The sequence below is a fragment of the Cyprinodon tularosa genome, unplaced genomic scaffold (assembly GCF_016077235.1).
Source record: "Cyprinodon tularosa strain WSP-4 unplaced genomic scaffold, ASM1607723v1 ctg793, whole genome shotgun sequence".
NCBI lineage: Eukaryota > Metazoa > Chordata > Actinopteri > Cyprinodontiformes > Cyprinodontidae > Cyprinodon > Cyprinodon tularosa.
This window is the reverse complement of record NW_024039555.1, coordinates 201386-222866: the sequence shown is the minus strand read 5'-3', so window position 1 is coordinate 222866 and position 21481 is coordinate 201386. Positions and strand designations below refer to the sequence as shown.

Below are 21481 nucleotides of genomic sequence, written 5' to 3'. Positions count from 1 at the left end.
TGAACTGCATCCACACATGAGAAGACAAAGTTCCAAAATTCAAACGTTTGACTGTTCTAACACGCACACAAAAAAACAAAAAACTGAAAAAATAGTCCCAGACAAGTATTTTGCAGAAACCAAGATATACATTTGCTTAATTTGTACATTTCTTTGAATTTTCCACTTTACAACACACAGGAATCGGTATGCGCTAAGTGAGAGCTTTCCCTGAATGCTGTTAGTACTTCTCTGCACTGAGGTAGTGGTGGCGGATAGCTTCGCTTTACCCAAACATCACTACAGTGAGAAGAGTAAATGTGCATTGCAAAATAATTGTAGATTTTTTTTCTTGGGATGACACACCTTCAAAGATCAGCTGTATAGATTTTAGTTTCTTGATGCTAGATTAACAAAATAACATTGGAATTCTGAGTTGCGGTCGTTTTTTTTTTTTACAATTTATGTATCTAGCAACATTTTATTGTGGATTTTACAAGTTTTGTATCATGTTTTGTATCATGTCCTCATAAATGTCTCTTCTCTGTGTTCATTGTTTACATTCCTAAATAATTCAGTCTTTATAAAATTTTTGCAGGAGAAACACCATTTATGAAAGAAGACAACAATGCCTTCATGTACAGCAGGGATGCCCAAATGCGGTCATCGAGGGCCGCTGTCCTGCAGGTTTAAGGGGTTTCCCTGCTCCTGCACCACTAATTTTTATTGATTGTTGATTAACAGGCTTTGGCTGAACTGCAATCATCAGAATCAGCTGTGATAAGGCAAGGAAACATCTAAAACCTGTAGGACAGCGGCCCTCGAGAACTGACTCTGGGCAACTTGATTTATAATTGAATTTGCTTTGATATCAAAATTTAAAAAATGAGACACACAAACAATTTTTGTAAAAATGCTATATTAGCAAAAAACTGTTACCCAATAATCTCCGAAATGACATCGGGTCATGGCAGAATTGTGCTTTTGGGATGTTTTTCCCTCATAAACAAAGAAGCTGTTCAGAACAGATGGACAATGAATGGAGCTACATACAATTCTGTTGCAAAAATTGTTTTACAAACACTTAAAACTAGTTAACCTTAATCAGCAAAACAAACTAAATCCCACAGCAAGGGTGTGTCAAAAGGGGCACTTGAAAATACAGATGTAAAAAGCACAATATATGCAACTTGGTGATGGCTCTTTTCATGATTGGCCCACGGCTATACTGCTCCTCTGTATCTGCTTAAGAACACTAGTGTCACTATGCATCTTATTCTCAGGGGAAGCTTCGTCAATGAGCCAAAATCAGTAGTTGAGCTTTAAGTGGCTGAACACTGTTCCAAATATCCCCTTGGCCTGCCTAGGCTGAGATTTATTTTTTGTATAAAGGCTAATTGGGTGTTAGAAATCCATCCTCTGGGAGAAGAATTCTGTCGAGTTTCCAATGAGTGTGCAATTTTCTTTTGTCTGAGCTTTGTATGTTGGGGCTTCTATTTTAGGTTATTTAAGGTTATTTTGTCATTCTTCTATTTAAGCTCGGTTTACTTAGTCTTCATTTTCCTTCTAGTTATTCAGTGTTTCTGTGATTTCATTAGATTTTTCCCCCCAGTTCTTTAGATCTGCTTGCCATTTCACTGCACACATCACAAAAGTATTTAAGTTTCTTGCACGATTCTACTGTTGGAGACATACAGTTTTCTGTGTACTTCTTCCATGTTCTCTGAGTCTACTGTAAGTGTAACTAAACCCAAAGAAAAAGCATAACCCTGCTCCCAGAAAAAGTCTGAAAAAGGGTCACCAGTGCCATAAACAAGATGTGTAGGGATGAGCATGATGTGGTGGTCTGGAGAAGGGAAAGCGAGAGTAAGTTTGATATGAATAAATAATCTCAGTGAAACAGTTACATTATGGATAGCACACCCAAGGTCCCGTTAATATGTTTATTAACAAAAAAAAAACATTGATTTAGGGTTTAGTTACAACAATCTCCATCATGTGTCGCTCTGCCTTTATCCAGTTGGCAGTAGATATATCAACAAACCAGAAATGTACCACAGAGGGACTGAATACATTAAACACTACACTTGGAATTATTTACTTATAAATAAATAAGAAGTAAGAAATTCATAATTAAAAATAAACATCGCACTTGTTTCTTCTAAGTTTAAAATTGTAATATAATTGAAGATTAATATATTCACAAAAATTGGAACTTCAGAATATTGTGTGGTACATATCTTATTTACATCTTTCAGCAATATCAAATCCATAACTTAAAATAAGTTTTTGCTACAAAGTTAACTTTCAGATCATGAGAACTGAAAATAGTAAAATGAATGAATCAATAACACACAGACACGACGCAAATACAGCTCTACAGTATTCACAGTTGCCTACACATTCCCTTGCTTGCATTTTTTGTAAACTTTGGTGGGAGTGAGTAGGTGCCAATGACTTGAATCTGTAGCTTTTCAGTCCTTACTTAAAATGTGACATAAAGAACTGTGGAAAACCTGTTCTGGAAGAATATGTATATAATATTCTCATTTGTATGTTATAATTTGTCTGCTTCGTGTTAAAGTTAAAACTGTTCAAAATGTTGAGAAATAACTTGGTTATGTTATGGTTGTATTCTTACAAATACTGTTCATATCTGAAGTTAAAGTTTATTTCCAGATTAAATAATATAGACAATATATGTTAGCCGGAAAGTCTTTTATTACATCTGGCTTCAGTACTTTTTTTAACCATAGCACAGTTTATCAGAAGATTATGAATACATTAAATAACTGGAACTGGAAGTTGTATTTAATTATAGTTTATTCAAAATTACTTGTAAAACCAATTAATGACCTTTAGTCAAATGATTGCAACTGTAATTTATTTCCTTACCAGGGTTCTAAGAGTTTTACATAAAAGGTTGGACTCCTGGACTGGCTGTTTAAAATCCAGTTCCCTAACCAGTTTAATAATTTAGACTATGGCTATCAGCAGAGTTATTAATCACCAACCAAATAAATGTGTTTCTGTTCATTTGGATGCCAACAAAAGAAGAGTGAATCAAGCCTGAGTAATAAATCGTTCAGTGTATAAAATAAACACAAAAAACCACAGGTTAAATTATACAATGGTAGCTTTATCAGCTAAATCTAATCACACAGTATTAATATGTTTAATAACTATGCAGGCACTAAATACTGCTGAAAATAATAATAAATAATACAGCAAATAAAAAAGGGAAAAAGGGGTTTAAAAGTCTGTTCAAGGGTCTCTGAGGAATGTTCAAGTTTAAAGGCTTAATGCATTGAAGGTGTCCTTTAAAATAGCAGCACATGACTGTTACTAAACCCTGGCAAAAAGATATTAAATTCAGTCAAAATGGTGCAGTTTAATTTGGTTTTACAGTGAAAAATGACCAGAGACTAAGGAATGCATTAAAATAAAATTAAGCTGAAAGAGAATGGGTTAGATTAGCTGGCCCCTGAGGGTCTGGTCCGGGCGGGTCCAGCTGAAATAAAGGAAAAGTTAAAGCTTACAACGTGGCCTCTACAACGTGAAGGAGCTAACTATGCTAGACGGTCCACAGTAGCAGTCTCTCCAGACCCAGATGGTAAGACAATGTTGGTTGCCCATTGTCGGCTCAGTGAGCATTAGCATTCAGTTCAGAACTATTTAAACCATCAGCATCTTTCAGATAAAACACGAACACATGCACAACTATCTAATCACCCAAGCAAAGCACCTGTTAAGCATCAGATGGAAAGAGGGAACAATGGATGTTACTGTTCTTGCTTAGTGGAATGGAGGGGACTTTTCTTCTCAAGAGGCAATTTTGCAGGACTTCATTTTATAACTCACAGCAGCCAGGAACGTCTCCCTTTAGCTATGACAGTTAGCTAGTAGCTACAGCTCAGGTAGCGGCTGCTACCTGAGCTGTAGCAGGTAATGGTGGCTCAAGGTGATGGTGGGCAGGTGATGGTGGCTCAAGCAAGCGGCGGCGTCTCAGGCAGCAGCAGGACCAGTATGGAACGGGTCAGAGGCTTCTAACGGCTCCTCAGGAAACAGCGGTTCAGCCAGCTGTTAGGTGAAGGTCAACTTGAGCTTTATTAGCTCTCATCTGCTTCAGCAGGAAACACTGCGTTCAACTTGGTTTGAATCACAGGAAAAGGCGGTCACTATGATCGGTTCCTTCTGAATCGTAGTAAAGGTAGTCTGGCTTTGTCCAGCAAGCACAGACTTCTCAGGAGAGATTTAGTTGCTACTTAGTGTAGCTTTCAGCTGAGAATCCATTCTGTTTGCAGCCATAGGCCATTGGCAACAGGAGCTAATTCAATCCATCCATCCATTTTCTAACACACTTATCTTAAGTGGGGTAGTGAGGGGTGCTGGTGCCTATCTCCAGCTGTCTAAGGGCGAGAGGCTGGGTACACCCTGGACAGGTCGCCAGTCCATCGCAAGGCAACACAGAGACAAACAGGACATACAACCATTCACACACACGCTCACACCTAAGGGGACTTTAGAGAAGCCAATTAACCAAACAGTCATGTTTTTGGACTGTGGGAGGAAGCCAGAGTACCCGGAGAGAACCCACGCATGCTCAGGGAGAACATGCAAACTCCATGCAGAAAGGCCCCAGGCATCGAACCCAGTACCTTCTTGTTGCAAGGCAGTGCCACTGAGCAGCCGAGCTAATTCCTTCAATAAAAAAAATGAAAGGAGAGTCCTTCTTCTTTATTATCACCAGAAACATAAGAATTAATAATAATAATGTAAGCAGCATATATGCCATGGCTAAAAGGGTGGCTGGGTCAAGTCAACTCCACAGACCCAAACCAAAGCCAAACATGAAGAAGAAACTTACATTTTTACGCCCTCTTAATCTGGACAAACTCATCAATGCCTGTAGAGATACTGATCCCGTAAGTTGCTTTAGTTTAAAAGCCCATTTATTTAGAGGTGCCTTTTACCTTCTAGACCATTTAATGATATATTAATCATTTATGTTTATAATCCAACTTTTAATTACCTGCCTCTAATATGCAACTAACTTTCCCCTCTGTGTTTCAAATATTTGTGTACAACACTGAATTGAACAAATTGAATTGTCTTGTTACTGAAATGTCCTGTACAAATAAAATGGTCTTGTCATAGCTAAATAATAATAAAATGAGTATAAGTTGGCCAATGGGCTTTCTGGATGCACTGACACACATATACATATGATCATTTTCAGTCAGTCGGCGGTGAGCTAATTTGATTTTCTATATGAGCAGATTTGGAAAATGATCTTGTAAAAGGGATTTTTTTTTAAATAAATAAGCCAAAAATCTAAGTTAGAAATTCTGTAATTTGAGCAAAAGGTAATCTATTGTTTTCTAATTTCTGTGATGTTGATGTCAGCAGCATGCTTCAATCTATTCTCCCCCTCTACACAACCCATGTTCTTTCAATAGATCATTAAGTGTTGGGAAATCAACTGTGAGTAAAGTGTGCATGACATAAAAGCTAATTGGACATCCCACGTACAGGTTTGACAGCCATCCTCTCCTCACAGGCCTATTAAGTGGAATATTATAGGATCCTTTCTATGCACATGGGAAGAAATTGCTGTCAAAAATCAAGTGATAGGTTTAAATATGTGGCTTATTTATACATAATAGCATCAGTGTAATTGGCTTTTAAGATGACACTGTGATTGAATATGATATGTAACATGATCAAAGAGCGAGTCACTGTAGAGCATGGTCTATACAGTGCATCTGGAAAGTAATCACAGCACTGCACATTATGTACCTATAGTTATGTTACAGTCTTATTCCAAATAGTAGAATCTAATCGCTTCTTACAAAATTCTGCAAATAATATCCCAATTAGTCAATGTATCTTTTTGTAGATTGTTTCAAATAACTGAAACAGAAAACTAAGAACTATAAAGCTCAACACTAAGCAGAGAGGCAAATTTTGTCAACTGATCATCCTTATGGGGAAGCTTAAATGGATTCCACGTGGGATAAATTCTGTTGATTAGGAAATGATTAGGAAAGAAAGAAACCTGTTTATATACAGCCCACAGTTTACAGTGTGTGTCAGAGCCTTAAAACCAACCAAGAAGTTATAGGAATTGCTTCTAAACCTCTAAGACAGGGAAGAAAAGAGGGAAACAGAGAAGAATTTCTGATGCTCCAAAATACTCATTTAGCACAGTGGCCTTTATTTTTAACAAAAAAAAAGGACCTGGAATCAGCTGGACCTTTTCTACAGCTGGCTGGCCTGAGCAATCCGGGAGAAGAGCTTTAAACAGGAGGTGATAAGTGTCACCTTGTCAGAGCTCCAGCAAGAAGAGAACTTTCCAGAAGGACAAACATTTCTGCAGCGTTCTACCAATCAGGCCTGTATGGTATAGTGGCCGGACAAAAGCCACTCATGCTAGAAGGCATATGGCAGCCTGTCTTGAGTTTGTCAAATGGTGGCTGAAGGGCTCTCAGACCATGAGAAACAAAATTACCTAGTGTGATGAGAAAAAGATTGAACTCTTTGGTGAGGATGCTAGGCATCATTCTTGGAGGACACAAGGCACCGCTCATCACCAGAACCCTACAGTGAAGCATGGAGGTGTTTGTAGTTTTATGCTATAGGGAGGATTTTCAACATAGGAAACCAGCAGACCAATGAGTATGGAGGAGAAAATGGATGCAGTCACATACAGAGACACCTATGAAAACCTGCTCCAGAGCACTCAGGACCTCAGAAAGGGAAAAAAAAAACAAAAGCACAGACAAGACATCAAAGAAGTGGCTTCAAAACAGCCTGATTCCAGATTTAAATCCAATAGAACATGTGTGAGATCTGAAAACAGCTGTGCACAGCCATCTCCCATTCAAATATAAGGAGCTTAACCTGTACTGCAAAAACGAATGGGTCCATCTTCCAGAAGAGAGGTGTGTTATGCTTGTGGCATCATATTCAAAAGACTTCAAAAGACAGTGATAGCTGATGAATGTGGACAACGCTGTTAAGCTATCCTTTCATACTGACCTGCCTAAATTTGAACAGGTATTACTTATTCTTCTAAGCTAAACTTTAGTGTATTAAACTGTATTAGTATTAAACACTTATTTGATTCAAGGAACAAGAGCTGTTTTTTGTTTTGCAATGACACCTTTTTGATTATGAATATACTTAATCATCCTAAACGGAAATTAGAAATAATAAAATGCCTCAAATGGTTGTAATTAACAGCTCTTAGCCATTAATGGATGTAACTAACAACCAAGTGTAGTATTTAACAATTAACTTATTTATCCTGGGACGTGAGTATTTAGTAAGTTGAGAATGTGTTATATTAACCACAAGTAAATGTTAATAACCTTAATTTAACCTTAACTTTTTTTGCAGTTGGAGTTATCATCAGTTAATTTCAATAAAAGGGAAGATATCTCAGTGATTTGTTGCCCCCTCCAGTTAAAAGTTCACTTGAGCTGGTCCTCAACAAGGAAATGGGTGGCAGTCGCATAAGGTGCATTTCTCCTAGTGATTCTCTCAAATCAAGACGTCCTCAGCAAAGCGAGTGTTAATAGCAATTTTTGATGATTGTTTGGCCAGACAGTCTGCACCATCAACTCCGAGCAGAAGACTGCCTCCCCTGGTAATCCACAGCAGAGGGTAAAGGGAAAAAGCACTGATGGTGAAGGCAACACCCCCATGAGCATCGTCATCAGATGGATGGGAGCACCAATAGTAGAAGGTGCTTCGTCAAAGTCTCCTTGCAAGGGTAGACAAAGGAAAGAGCTTTGACTTTGTCCAGCCTAGCATCCTCTGGTTTGGGGGACCACGTGTGCTTCAAGCCAGTGAGAGGTCTCTCTTCACACAATTGAATTCATTCAAAGAGAAAGACTGGGAGGGTCTTCTTGCTTTTATCCAGGGGTGACACATCTAGGTTAAAGCAGGTGCTGACATCATATGCACCATTTTGAGGTTTGTAGTTCTAGGGAGTATGTCGTGATAAGGGTTATTTCTCAATGTTACAGTTAACTGCAGAGAAAGAACTAATTAAAAAAAGAAAAAAATGCTTAAAATATAGGCAATATAAAGGGGACAATTACTTGGCTAATAGGTTGTTTTTATCACTCTATCATCTATAAATGCAGACCTTAAAATCACCTACAAATCTGTGGCCACACTTCTTAAAAATTACCGTACCTCTCATACACCACCTGACAAGACTCATGAGCTACTGTTTCATATAAAATGAGAATAAAAGTGAATACATTCTCTAAATATATTTTTTTTAAACCATCAATATTAGTACATGTTTTACATGCCAGCTGGGAATATAACATCTTAAATTCTCCCAAGTAGACACACATTCGGAACAAGCCAGATATCTTGCAAGTATGAACTTTGAACCTAACGTGAAAGACTATACAAATTGATTGAGAAGACATATTTAATAGAGATTTTCTATATTTTAATGATTTTGAAGATTTGTAAGAAATAAAACAAACACCTTTAAATATTAACAACTAAAATCTATTATGCTGTCCAAATTCAAGATTAAACAAATATAAATTCCAAAAAGTAATTCTAAAAATGTTCTAAACGAAATTTCTTTTGTGTTTTCACTTGTGTATACAAATGACTGAAGAAATCTGTTTAAGTCTATATATTTTTTTTATAAGTAGCTCCTCTGAATATCAACTTCAAAAGTTACTCCAAAAACGCACATAAAACTTTTAGTAGAAGTAGATTTTTCATTTTCATTTATCAGTTAATTGGCACCTTTACTATTAGCATTCATTTACCATTATAGATTATAACTACTGAAATATAGTTTATAGGTGCTTTTAGAATGACCCAACATGTTAATTTCAACCCTTTACAGAATCATTTAAGAAGGCACTACACAGGACAAATAATGTTCGAAACGGGTACTACTTAATAACACGTGTACAAACTCTATGGGGGTTTTTTCTAATTACCATCTACACGCTCTTGAAAAAAGATCTGCCAAAAGACCCCACAATTCTGACTGAAAAAAAAAAAAAATGAATCAAAAAAGAAAAATAATTATCTATTAAAAATGTGCAATTAGATTTCTTTGTCAAAAAATGTATATTTTATAAAAAAAAACAAACAAAAAAAAATCTGTGGAATTTGAAATTGGTTTGTTTTCCAATATTTGAGTCAAGAACTTAGTGGCATAAAATATATGGGCTTCTTTGCCTTGGCATTGGGGGCCAAGGTACCAAGGAGATTTTTGTTTTGTCCTGGGTCGGTGACAAGTTTGCCATGGGTCGGTGGTGGGTTTGGCATGTAGGTGTTAGTGATTAGTGGCTGCAGTGGCTAATCTTGTGTCTTTTTTTTGCACTGGGTTCTGCTGTTACTCTGCTTCACTGATGAATAGCTGCCCTGTTGCAATGCCTTTTCCCTTTATGCCTGGGGCTTCTACGGCCTTCCAGAGCAGAGTCCACCAGCCCTTTGCTTCTGTTGCAGCTGAGAAACGCAGACCTTCTACTGATCTAATCACACTAGCAACTGTGCACTTTCTGATGTCAAACAGATCTGTTTATGTTTGATATTGGATCCTAACGTCAATCGAGCATTTACAAATAAGTCTTATATCTTTTTTGTAGTGCTGTCAATCGATTAAATTTTTTAAATCGCGATTAATCGCATCAATGCCTGAGTTAACTCGCGATTAATCGCATTTTAATCGCAATTTTTTTTTATGATTGAAAATCATTTAAATACTCTCGATGACATACAAAAAATACATACAGGCTAGGTTTGTGCCAATGTTCTTTTTTTAAAATGAAAACAGGTCACAGACACTGATTTATGCCATAGAAACATATGGCAAGAAGATGGGGAGGCATGTAGCAAAAAATAACAAATATGTAGCCAAAAAAAAAGGCCCTGAAAACAGGCTGATGTAAAAGACAGTCTTTACAGTCAATACAGTCTTTTGAACAAAGACAAGCATTTTACCCTACTGCTATAAAATTTAGTAGAGTTAACATTAGATGTTAATTAACCAAGATAATAATGAACAATTTTCAATCAATACATCAAAATCAATAGACCGACATCACTAGATGGAGGTAGTCTATGCTCTAGAAAGTTACTTTTCAGCCTCTTAACAAAAATGAGAACACACACACAAGCACCCACCCACCCACACACACACACACACACACACACACACGATACTGACCTGTAGCGTACACAGACAGCAAGAGTGCCGTAGCAGATTCCATTTCACCTCAGTAATCTGTTTTCTCAGCGTATTTCAGGTTGCTACTAGTTACCAGACACTCAACTTGTTTGTTGGTGGTGGGGCTTAAAGAAAAGGCACTAGTGCTACCCAGTGTATGAGCGTCTTTTTCCCTTGAGGAGCTCCGCTCTCGAAGCCTGTGAGAAATGCATACACTGGGGGAAAATAGCCCCGCCTTCCCGCAGGCTGCAGCGGGATGTACTTGGAAAATTGTACCATAAAACCACATAGCGTTAATCTCACGTTAAAAAAATTATCGCCGTTAAAATGGCCTTGCGTTAACGCGATAATAACGCGATAATTTTGACAGCACTACTTTTTTGTAAAGCAAATATGGCCTGTCATCTGTAGATGATATGCTTATCTGTGTAAAATGCCTACAAGTGTGACAAGACACCCACAAAAAATGAATAAAAACTTTCGATTCCCTCATTTGTAATTTTTCAAAACTTAAGAAAGCTGCTGCAAATCAAGTTTTAGGAAGAGTCATTTGTGAGAAAACTGTAACTGAGTTGAAAATATCAGGGATTCATTGTATTGCAATTTTGGCTGATAACCGATATTGTATTATTTCCTTTACTCAACCAGTTAGAAAAATCATTGAGTTTAAAATCTCTTATTCAAGAGTAACCTGACCAAGAGGACACCAAGAAGGTGCTTAGGCCTACCTACAGATACTTCAGTTTTGTAAACGCCCTCCTGTGGAGTCATTGCAAATACCAGGTTAAGTATCTGTGACTAGAAAGGAAATCCATACAATCAGCTGGTATCAATAGGATGCAGATAATATTGTGTGTTCTGAGAGATCATAAGAGTAAAGGTTGGTTTATGCTTGATGCATCGGTGAGATCTGCACTTCCAAATTACATCATTTTGGGCTTCCACGCCCCTCTGACCGGACTCTGCGCAGAGCACATAGGAAAATATTCAACTACGCAGATAGATCCTCGCGGAAATCATGGCGAGCGAGCAGCAGCTCCCACTGGTTAATGTTTGCAAATGTAAAAATCTAGAGACATCCTGTAATTTACCTCATAAATATAACCACTATCAACACACTGTGGAAAAACTCCAAGAAATAAATGACTGTCCCTCCCGAACTGCATAAAGAGGATCTAATAAAGTGGTAAACGACTGTATTTTCTACTTCCTTGTGTAGTTTGGTAGTGTGAACTTACAGCCTGTACAGAACAAGCCACCCCCTAGAGCGGGCCAGAACAGGGGGAAAGCCATATAGAGTATAAATGCTGCAGATACTGTGATGGACAGCTCCTTTTCCTCATGGAACGGAGCATAAAGAGCATCAAGCATAACAAGCCCTTTAGTGGTATGAATAACCAACACTTTGTCTAGCTCCCCAACAACAGCGGATGGAAGGATGATTTGGCTGTAGGTGCAAAAGTTTAAATTAGTAATGATCAAAGTTATTCCACACATGTTTTAAAACTGTTAAAGAAACAGCCACAAATGAAGTTTAACGGGGATACTTTTGTGAGAAGAAAAAGGGGTCATGAGAGAGTTAGTGGTCTGAGTTACTGAAAGGGATTTTCTTCAGTTACACAACAACAGAAGGAGGTATTAGGCCTTGGCACAGCCTAGCCACCAACTGTTAGTCTGCGACAACAGCAATGAAAGAAGCTGCTTTGAGTGTGAAGAGCTTACTTGAATTATCAAACACAGGAGTCAACAGTATGATGCCACGTCTGTAGTTTTTCTTTCTCAAGTTCAAGTGCAAATGCAGTCTTTAATTGAGCATATTCGACTGAGTTCACAAAAACCCTGGGAGCAGCAGCTTAACTTTTCATAGGGGGCTTTATGCAGATAAGAGCGTCAAGGAAATTTAAGAGCCAAGAAGTAAGTAATACAACTAGAATGGGGCTGATAAGAGTGTAAATAGCTAGAAAATTTCAGGTATAATGGTTCAAAACTCCTACAGCAGGGGTCTTCAAAGTCTTCCAGGCCAAGGACCCCCAAACTGATGGTGAGATGGAGCGGGGACACCCCAGATATATATATATATTGTATGAAATTGTGTTATATCAAACTGGTCCTATAGTCACTCTATGACATACGGAGTAATGTAAATAAAGTAATTTTGCCCTGGAATGATTAAAGTATTTCTGATTCGGATTCCTTGTTGATGGGACAGGTGTTGTGAATGAAACGGTGCCCAGCTTGAAAGAGCTCCTGTGTGTCGCTGAATGTGTGCATTGATGACTGAAAGACATGTAATTAAGTGTGTTGAATTCATGTTAATGTGAATTTAAAGACATTTCAATTAGTGGAATAAATTGCAGGGGGGAATATAAAAAAGTCCAATCATCCAAAACTTTCGCCGAATCTCATGCAGTACCTCTAAGGAACCCCTAGGGGTCACAGACCCCCTGTTGAAGACCTTTCAATAGAATTGTGAATTTTTCAGACCAAAGAAACCCCATTGTAAATGGAATACTTGCATAACAGTGCACAACCATTCAAATTGTTTTTGTATTACTAGTTTTGGAGAAAAAAACATAACAGCAGGGTAGTATCTATACCTGCCAAAATGCATCAACTAGAAGTATACAGAATTTCAAGGCTTTAGATATACAATCTAAGACAAAAAAGAAGATCATTAATAAAGTGGAGAAAATATGATGCAATAATTACATTCTTAACAACACCCTCCTTAAAATATATATACCTTTACGGACTGTCAGTTGGAATGACACAATGACAAAAAAATGTCTACTGCTGCATTCAGACCAATTGGGATTTTAGCATCAGGGGCGTCTGTTTTTTATGCAGAGTATACGGCGGACGCAAGTCTCGGGGGTTTGAGAGGTCCTGTGGTGCATTTCGAGCGTCAGGCATGGCAGATGCTAGAGTTGGAAAATCTGAGCTTCCCTAGCTCCATGTGGAGCGCAACCAATCGGAGAAAGCTGATCCGGGGGACAGTCAGTGCATCCAAACTGTGGCCTCTTCTTTTGTGAAGCAAAATATTCACTTCACTGCTATGAATGGCAGAGAAAAATCCCTGAGTGCTTGGCCGGTGTCAAGGCAGCTGTATATTCATAATCTTAATGAAGTGGCAGTGTGGATAATGTTTTGAGGGGTAACTTCTCGCTTACTGACATGTTAAAAATATTATTTTTCCCACTTATCACGGCAAATAAAGCCAAGTTACTGCTTTTTTATACAAGAGACTGGCAAAGGAATAAAGGTTTTGCCACAGACTAGCTGGATTTCTGTCCTGAGATTAACTAGAGATCTGTAAAGTAATCTCAACAGTACTTTTTAATGGAGATTCACTTTAATCTAACATAATTGCAAAGTTTTGAAAGAAAAAAACAAACAAACAAAAAAAAAAAAAAACAAAGAGCGGCCAACTCCTGCCACTTCAACATCATGGATAACTGCCATTCAAAACAGAAAAGAACATTACTAGATCATAATTAAATGAAGCTTCAACAAAGTATTACATGTTTAACCATATTTTGTGTATTTTTTTTCCCTTCTTAAAGATTACATTTTGTTTTTTCATTTATTTGTACAGGTAACAGGTTTTCGGGAAAGGAAACATATTTCATTTTAGGTTAAATCTTGGCTAAGAGAGTGTATGCTTTTTGAATATGAGACCTAATTCTGTCCAGGATGAAGCTACTAAACCTGTAATTTAATGAAAGTAAAACAAACAAAAAAAGCTGTTAGCAGTACTATCAATATAGAGGTTGATAAGAATTATTATATTGCAAAAATGGATTTATGTTTTCTTACATGCTAGCAGTAATCTTTTAGCACAGCTCATAACAAGAAGTCAGAAAAGATTTGATGTGACACTCCCATTAGTGTTCTAAATGAGGATAGTTCTGAATGATTTGCAATTCTAACAATTAACTAACATTTAGCCAGACAGCTATTACACTAAACATTTTTAATTTTGGTGTTTCTGTCCATGTTGCTTTGATATTAAAGATTGAGAGTAATTAAAAATTATTCAGGAAAAGGTCCCATTTTGCCAGTTTTATGCAAAAACAAGATTTTATAAGCCTGGTACAAAGGCACCGTTGACTTATGCATAATAATTCATTAATACCAGACTAAAGGGCCTGCTATAACATAGAAAGTCTTATTTTCTCGCTTGGTCCTCTGAGATTTTCTTTTCTTTTTCTGCCTCTGTAAATTTATAGTTTTCAATTAGTACCCTTTCAACATCAGTTTAAAGTGGAAATTTCTTTGAAATGGGAACATAAAGTCAAGAATATAACCCATTTAAGCTTTGAGACCTTTAGGGGTGTGTTGAATTTATTGTCCTGTCTTATTTTCCCATTTGTTGTTATCTCTGCTGAGTCAACACTCACAGGTATGATTTACCTATCTGTCCGCTTGTATGCCTTTTGTCCAGCAGTGCAGAAACTTTTTGCACTTACTGTCATTCTATTTGGAATAGATTGACCTATTTCTGCTTTGAATATCAACACATATAAAAATTGATATGACTAAACTTCTTTTTAACCATATATTTTTACATTTGATGGTATTGGTAAGTATTGAAAGTATGAATTCATGGTAAATAGAGATTTTCATGGTTGAAATATTTTTTTTTGATTAAGGATTTTCACAAAATCCAAAAAATATTTTTTAAATTACCTTTTTTTTATCTTAAGCAACTCTTTTTTGGAAAATAAGGGAAGATATGAGCTATAAACACTTTGGGAGTATGAAGTCAGTAGAGTTACAGCATCGGAAAACAACTCAGTGTTGTATGAGTTTTAAATTTAAATATAAAAGGATGTAAATATACAGAGATGAAGAAACCGAGTCATTGAGGAAAACATTTCTGTGCTGTTTTTTGAAAATAAGTCAGTGTCGTTTATAGTTATATTTAGCATGACATATATTTCCTAGAATAAATCAACTTACATATAAGTAAGCTGGTTTCATGAGTACTGAATATGTACAGACATAATCAGCTTTATAGCTGTTTTCCATTCTACTCTTAGAACAAAGAGGTTTCAATATCTGTTTTTACTATGTACGTTAGCTCAAGCAATGTCGTTTTGTTCTCTCACATCTTTACTAAAAAATAATCAAACAGCTAAATTCTGCCCATCCCTCACAGAATTATATCAAATAATGTAATCAGAGAAAAACAAGACCCTGCAGGCTAGTCTGCAACAGGAGGTAAAGAGCAAAATTAAAAGGCACCAAATCAAAAGATAACAGATAAGGGCCCCCTTCCTGTGGGCTTTGGAATACTTTACAGCAGATTTACATGAAATACATTCAAGTTTTTTGGAAGGGAAAAAAACTATATTTGATTGAGTATAACTATTAATTAAAAACTGGATATTTGACAGTTTGCAGTTAGCACTTTAAGCAGATCTTTTCTCTGTTTTAAACGTGTGTTTGCTAAATGGAGGCATTAGGTGCATTCCCAAATTTATGGAGCTCATTGCAACGGAACGGAGATAATAAAATAAACGGAAATCAAATTTAAGAATAAGTTAAACTTAGAACCCATTTCCTTTTTATTTAGATATGATGAACTCACAGCTTTAATTTACATTTTAAGACCAGCAATATACAGGGACATACAGAAAGACTGATGTTGTGACCAAGATTCTGTTAAGCAGACAGCATATGGCAAAAATGAGAAGTCATTCTGTTAAGAAAATTCTAATTTGGAAGCAAGTAATAAAAAGTAGCATGTGCTTTTCACAGCAAAGTCATATTATTACACCAATTGTGACAAGAAAAATATCACTCCTAGAATAAGTATAACTTAACTCCTTAAGTTCAATATGCAGTGCTGGACAAAAAATATTGGTTCCCATTTAACCTTTTAGATTTTATGAGATGATATAACACCAAGTAGTGAATAATTGTGAAGTAGAAAGATAAAAATACAAAGTTTCAAAGTGTTATACCAATAGAAATCTGAGGGTGAATGCATAGGTGTTAAGGCCCCTTCAGTCTGACATACCTGAATACAAAAAAACTGTGAAAGCCCAAGATGTTTGTCAGACAACGAACATGAACGAAAAGGTTCATGATGCTTCCTATAACAGGATCCTCAGCAATGGTATAAATCAAAAGAGAGGCAGCTTGTTTTCCTTTTCTATAAAAAAAAGTCTGCACATTAGGATAAAAAATAAAAATTAGATAGCAATTCTTTTTTTTTTTAACTAAGACATTTTATTCTTGGATCCTATATGATCTTTATGTTCTGCTCAGCTCTCTGCATTAGAGGGCAGAAATCTGTCCCAAGGCTTTACAGAAGGCCTGGTAACAAGGTAATGCATGTTTTAAAAAAATTACCTTTTCATAACTGCTGTAATTATTCGTCATCCTTTGCTGTGGATCAAAGCCTGTTTAAAAGGGTTTCATAGAAAGTTGTGGAGCTGGATTACAAAGCACTTTAGATCATCTCTCCCTTGAACTGGGGATACGATGTAAATTTTTTACAATCATTTTATTCAGCTACAGCTCAAACTGTACGACGAGCCACAGGGTTTAAAGGTGAACCACTCACCATATATGCTAAACGGTACAGCACTCTAATGCAATCTACCTGCTCACACTGTATATCCAAAAAACACATGTTGGACTCAGCGCCGGGAGATGGCGCTGGTCGGACTTGTAAATCTGGGAAAAGAAGAAGAACTCCCTTGTTTGCACATGTGCAGTGCGTGAGGTTCTGGTTAATTGATTTGTAGGCGCTCATAGCTCTACTTCAACAGAAGGATTTGCTCATGAACACCTTAGGAGGGCCGACTGGATTTAAAACACCTTTGATTTTCTCCCCGACATTATGATTCCTGATTGGTAGGTGGTCGTGAGAGGCTAACTGCCCCTCGTTAACCCCAGTATACTACACCACGTAGGTCGCATGATGAAGCTGAAACTTGACCCGATCCCTAAAATTCTTGCACGACTGAAGAACAGGCCTGAAAATGGCAAAAATGTTGTATAGTGTAGCCCAGCTTTAACCAGCTTTATTGACTACCAGTACCCTACAAGTGTCACTTGTTAACAAGAAGGCAGAGAGGTACCTTGAAAATCATTAAACCAAAAGGAGCATCATTCATCACAGTTATGACAATTAAACTTATTTGAGGGTACAGAAAGCCTGCCAAATACTATTAGTATGCTAACAGATTGGAGACTAGCTAACCAAATCAATACCCGGTTGGTCCTAATCTAACGTCCTTGTGAAAATTAATAAATTTCACTATATTCAGCTCATCTGTGTTCTTTTGTAAAAAAAAAACATTGTAAGATCAGTTCACACCAACATTTCTACTTAAGGACTTGCGCCAATAGCACACTTTTATTCTTATTTCTTTTTATGAAGAATAAAAGAAATTGATCAGCGTAAATAAAATCACCATACTGTAGATCTTTGCAAGGTTGAGGATCAACACACTCACTGATGTTTTGTAATTCTTCGGGTGTACAGTTGAACAAAAGTCCTCTGAAAGCTTAAATTAATATATAAACTATTTTTTATGGAATCTGCAGCTACTAATCATCATTTCTTTTGAGGAATTTATATACCACATAATAAAATCAAAAGATGTTTTCCTTATTAACCTAATAGTTAACAACATTCTTCAACAGCTGAAAAAATCCTTAGTTGAATATAATCTTCTTTCTGGTTATTAAGTAAAAATCAGATACCTAATTAGTTTCTATCACTGAACATTTCTTAAAGGTATGTATTTTTTGCTGAAGTAGACTGGTCTCATTGGTTTTTGGCCTTTCTTTTAATCTCTTTTACCCTGAGATAAGATGAAGGTCAAAAGAAGAGAAATGTCCTTAAGTGCTGCATCAAAATTTGCCTCAGTAACTGAAGGCAGGCAAAGGTGGGCTTATGATGGGAAGAAATTGGACAAGGAGATAAAGCGACCTATCTTGCATGATCTGATATTTCTTTTCTTTACCTCTCTAGAGTGACCTTCATCTCTATTTTTTATGCTGCGCCGTGGCATCCAGAGTTCTGTGAACTCCTCTTCTCAGTGGGTAACCGTCAGATCTTCAGGCTGAGAGCTTATAAAAGCCCTGTGATTGTTGACCACCCGGGGGCTAGATATTCACCTGACACTGAAAATGGTTTCCATGGCAACGCTCACTCGCCAGCCACGGGCAGGCAGATTATTATGTACAGAACGCGGCGACAGGGAGCGGCTGAGCGGAGTAATCCATTTGACAACACGATGCTCAAACACACCAGAGCTCTGTGACTCTTCTGGTTTAATGCAATCAGAGGAGATCCCACCGAGTCTTCAGCTTCCCATACCCACTTGTTATAAAGCATGGGGTTTTACTGTGTGAGGGAATCAGAACGACTTATTGAATGCTTGAAACCTGAGCAATGCGGATTTCTCTGCTGTGAGCAGACTGCAGAAAAAAACTCATAACCAAAGCTAACAAACATATTGATCACTTTAATTACCTTCATTATCCTTCAGGGTAAAGTTAGGATTAAGTGGAAGTTGGTCTGGCAAAGCAAAATAGAACCTCTGTCCATTAGCAAAGTCATCCTTATCCACAGCTGTGATGGTCTGGATCTCCTGGAAAACAAAATTGATATCCATTCAAGAACTATTTTTGCATTAAATGCAATATTTTACATTGTTACAGCATTAGCTTTAAATACTAGTTTTGAGTTGAAGCAAGAGGAGAATTTAGCAAACAATGGTGTTTTCAAAGCAAATGTTAGTACCAGTATAGAAAACTTTTGAATTTTATGTGCTATACCAGCCTAATTTACTGTCTCATTTTAAGGGTTGATGGAAAATGTAATAGTCTTAAAGATAAAAGTGTGGGTAGCATTTTTGTGCAGCCCCATTGGTCTGTATTATACAAAACTAACTTTATAGATGCATTTAGTCACTACTCTATTTGGGTAATAATTTGCACATTAACAGAAAAAAAGTTTTACCCAACTTTGTAAATAGACAGGATAAAGAGTGTCTGTGAATGTGCATTTTTAAGTCTTGCTAGACTCTCGATTTTAGGCTGAGACTTTGTTCTTCCTGGTTTTTAACCAGTTTCCCATAGCATGATTCTGCTACCAGTGTCTACGGTGACCTGCAATGTTAATTTTCTGTTCTACATTAAGTCGAAGGGTTATGCTCTGATCTTGGCTGACTCAAAAACCTTTTTGATGTTTGCAGTGATTTCTGTTTTGCACATTCATCCAAATTGGCCAAACTCCACTTCCATAGATTGCGATGATTCTGTTAATAACCTGAGCTGTAGATCTTTGTAGCTCCTTCAGAGTTATCATTGGCAAATTCTCTGATTCTCTTTGCCAGACGAGCAATTGTAGGTGGGCTGTCTTGTTTTGAAAGTTTTCTCGCTATGCCATTCTCTCCTTCATTTTCAGATGATGGATCGGTCTGATGTTTATTGGTTTAGATTTCTATTTCTTTGACTAGATCCCTATTGAAGCCATGATATGTATAGAAAAGGCTGGAATAATGCTAAGATGGATTTAAACACAGATAGATAAGATTCTAAGGGGTAAAGGGTTACATAGGTATAAATTGGGGTTACTATGGAAAAGGGAGACAAACAATAATGCATTACTTATTTATAAACAAAAGAAATTCCCTTCCACTTGACAGTAAAGGATTAGTTAATTATATTATATTCTATATTGAATCCCAAACAAATGCTCTAATTTGGTAATTCCTATTAAATCACTGCTGGTTGATGGTAATGATGCTAATTCTCTAAAGATATAAAAAACTTGTAGAGTTACTGTATTAAAAAGGTTTGGGCAAAGACTTAAATCCCCCCTTTCACAGTCATGATTTTGTTAATTTTAACAATGTGGTTGTGCAATAATAATAACAATTGTTTGTGATTATGGTAATGCTCCATAACAAATATGGCTTTATTTATTTATTTGTTCCTTTGTTTGAACAAAAAATAGGGCCAAAAAATGTATTAAAAATGTTTTCATATAATGATAAAGGTAAACAGAAATCTAACTGGAGCATGTTTGCTGGTAAGAGGTTTCTAATGTCTGAAAATACCCAATTATTTTCTCTATTTTTTAGAGTGGAACCTTTAGGTCTCTAAAGAAGAAGTTATATTTCATTGTGTTTCTTTACACAATGTTTAAGGTAAGAGATTTAACCATTTCTCTATCAAAGAAAAAATAAGTTTCATCTTATATTTACTTTCTAATAGAGCTTTAAACATGTTTGATATAACTTTAAACCTGTTCAGTGTGTTTTAATTCTTATGTTTCTATTAAGCTGGACCATAAGTCAATCAGAACTCAGGGAACTCTGTTGCTAGGTAGACAATGAGACTTTATTAATTTATTAACAGCAATGATTAAATGAAGAAAAGTAGAGTAAAATAAACTCTACTTTTGTGAGAAATTATACTCAGTTTATGCTACATAAGATGTAGAGCAAGATATAGTTAGATGGATAGGTGTATTATGCCTACACCTTGTATATCCCTTCAACATAAATGTGAAACACTTCCTTCACAAAAGAACAACAAGAAAAACAACTAAACCACTGTGATCAAAGACAATTAAAGGTCATTTTTACATTTTCCACCTTTCCTTTAATTATGTGTTGTAACAATGTCTTGGAGTGTATTCACATTAGCCCTGTTCAGTCTGCTGTATGTCGTTTTTACACCTGATAGTCCGGATTGATTCGGAACCAAAATTGCGACATGGTTACTATTTTCAAACTTTATGAAACCAAAACCAAACCTTTTGACCCATCTGTTTGACCCCTCGACTGCAGTGGCTCTGTGCGAACCACTTAAGAAAGACGTTTGGTCAAAAAACAGGAAAAGTAAAACATCTTGGAATGACAACAGATTTCAGCAGTGTTATTACTATGATGTCTTTTGACAAGTTTGACATATAAGTATCTTTCAACAATGGGCTCAGCATGCAACAAAAAAAAAAAGGGAGATGAAAGCAAAGGCTCTTAATGAGGTTGCGACGAACTAGAAATCATGCATTTGACTTAAAAGCACTGATGTCATAAATGCACAGATGTCCAGCAAGGTATTTTTAAGATATTATTAACTTAATTTGTATTATTATGCAGTACAATCACAGCTTTTGTAGCACTCTCCAGTCTGTATGGCATTCACATCTCTTTCTGCACTGGGCCAGAGTTCATTATAACATAGCAGAGACATAGGTGACGAGTTTGACAAGTTTTTTTCAGGTTTGATCGCACATTCATATCTCCA

At 36.6% G+C, this 21481-nt stretch overlaps 1 protein-coding gene across 1 annotated transcript in view; it reads right to left on the bottom strand.

Moving 5' to 3' along the window:
• The window catches only part of LOC119773951 (cadherin-18), a 207511-nt gene that overhangs the window by 20351 nt on the left and 165679 nt on the right, over nt 1-21481 (bottom strand). The window contains exon 10 of the mRNA XM_038271191.1: nt 18696-18813. Within this exon, the coding sequence (XP_038127119.1) occupies nt 18696-18813 (118 nt within the window). The remainder of the gene's footprint in view (nt 1-18695; nt 18814-21481) is intronic.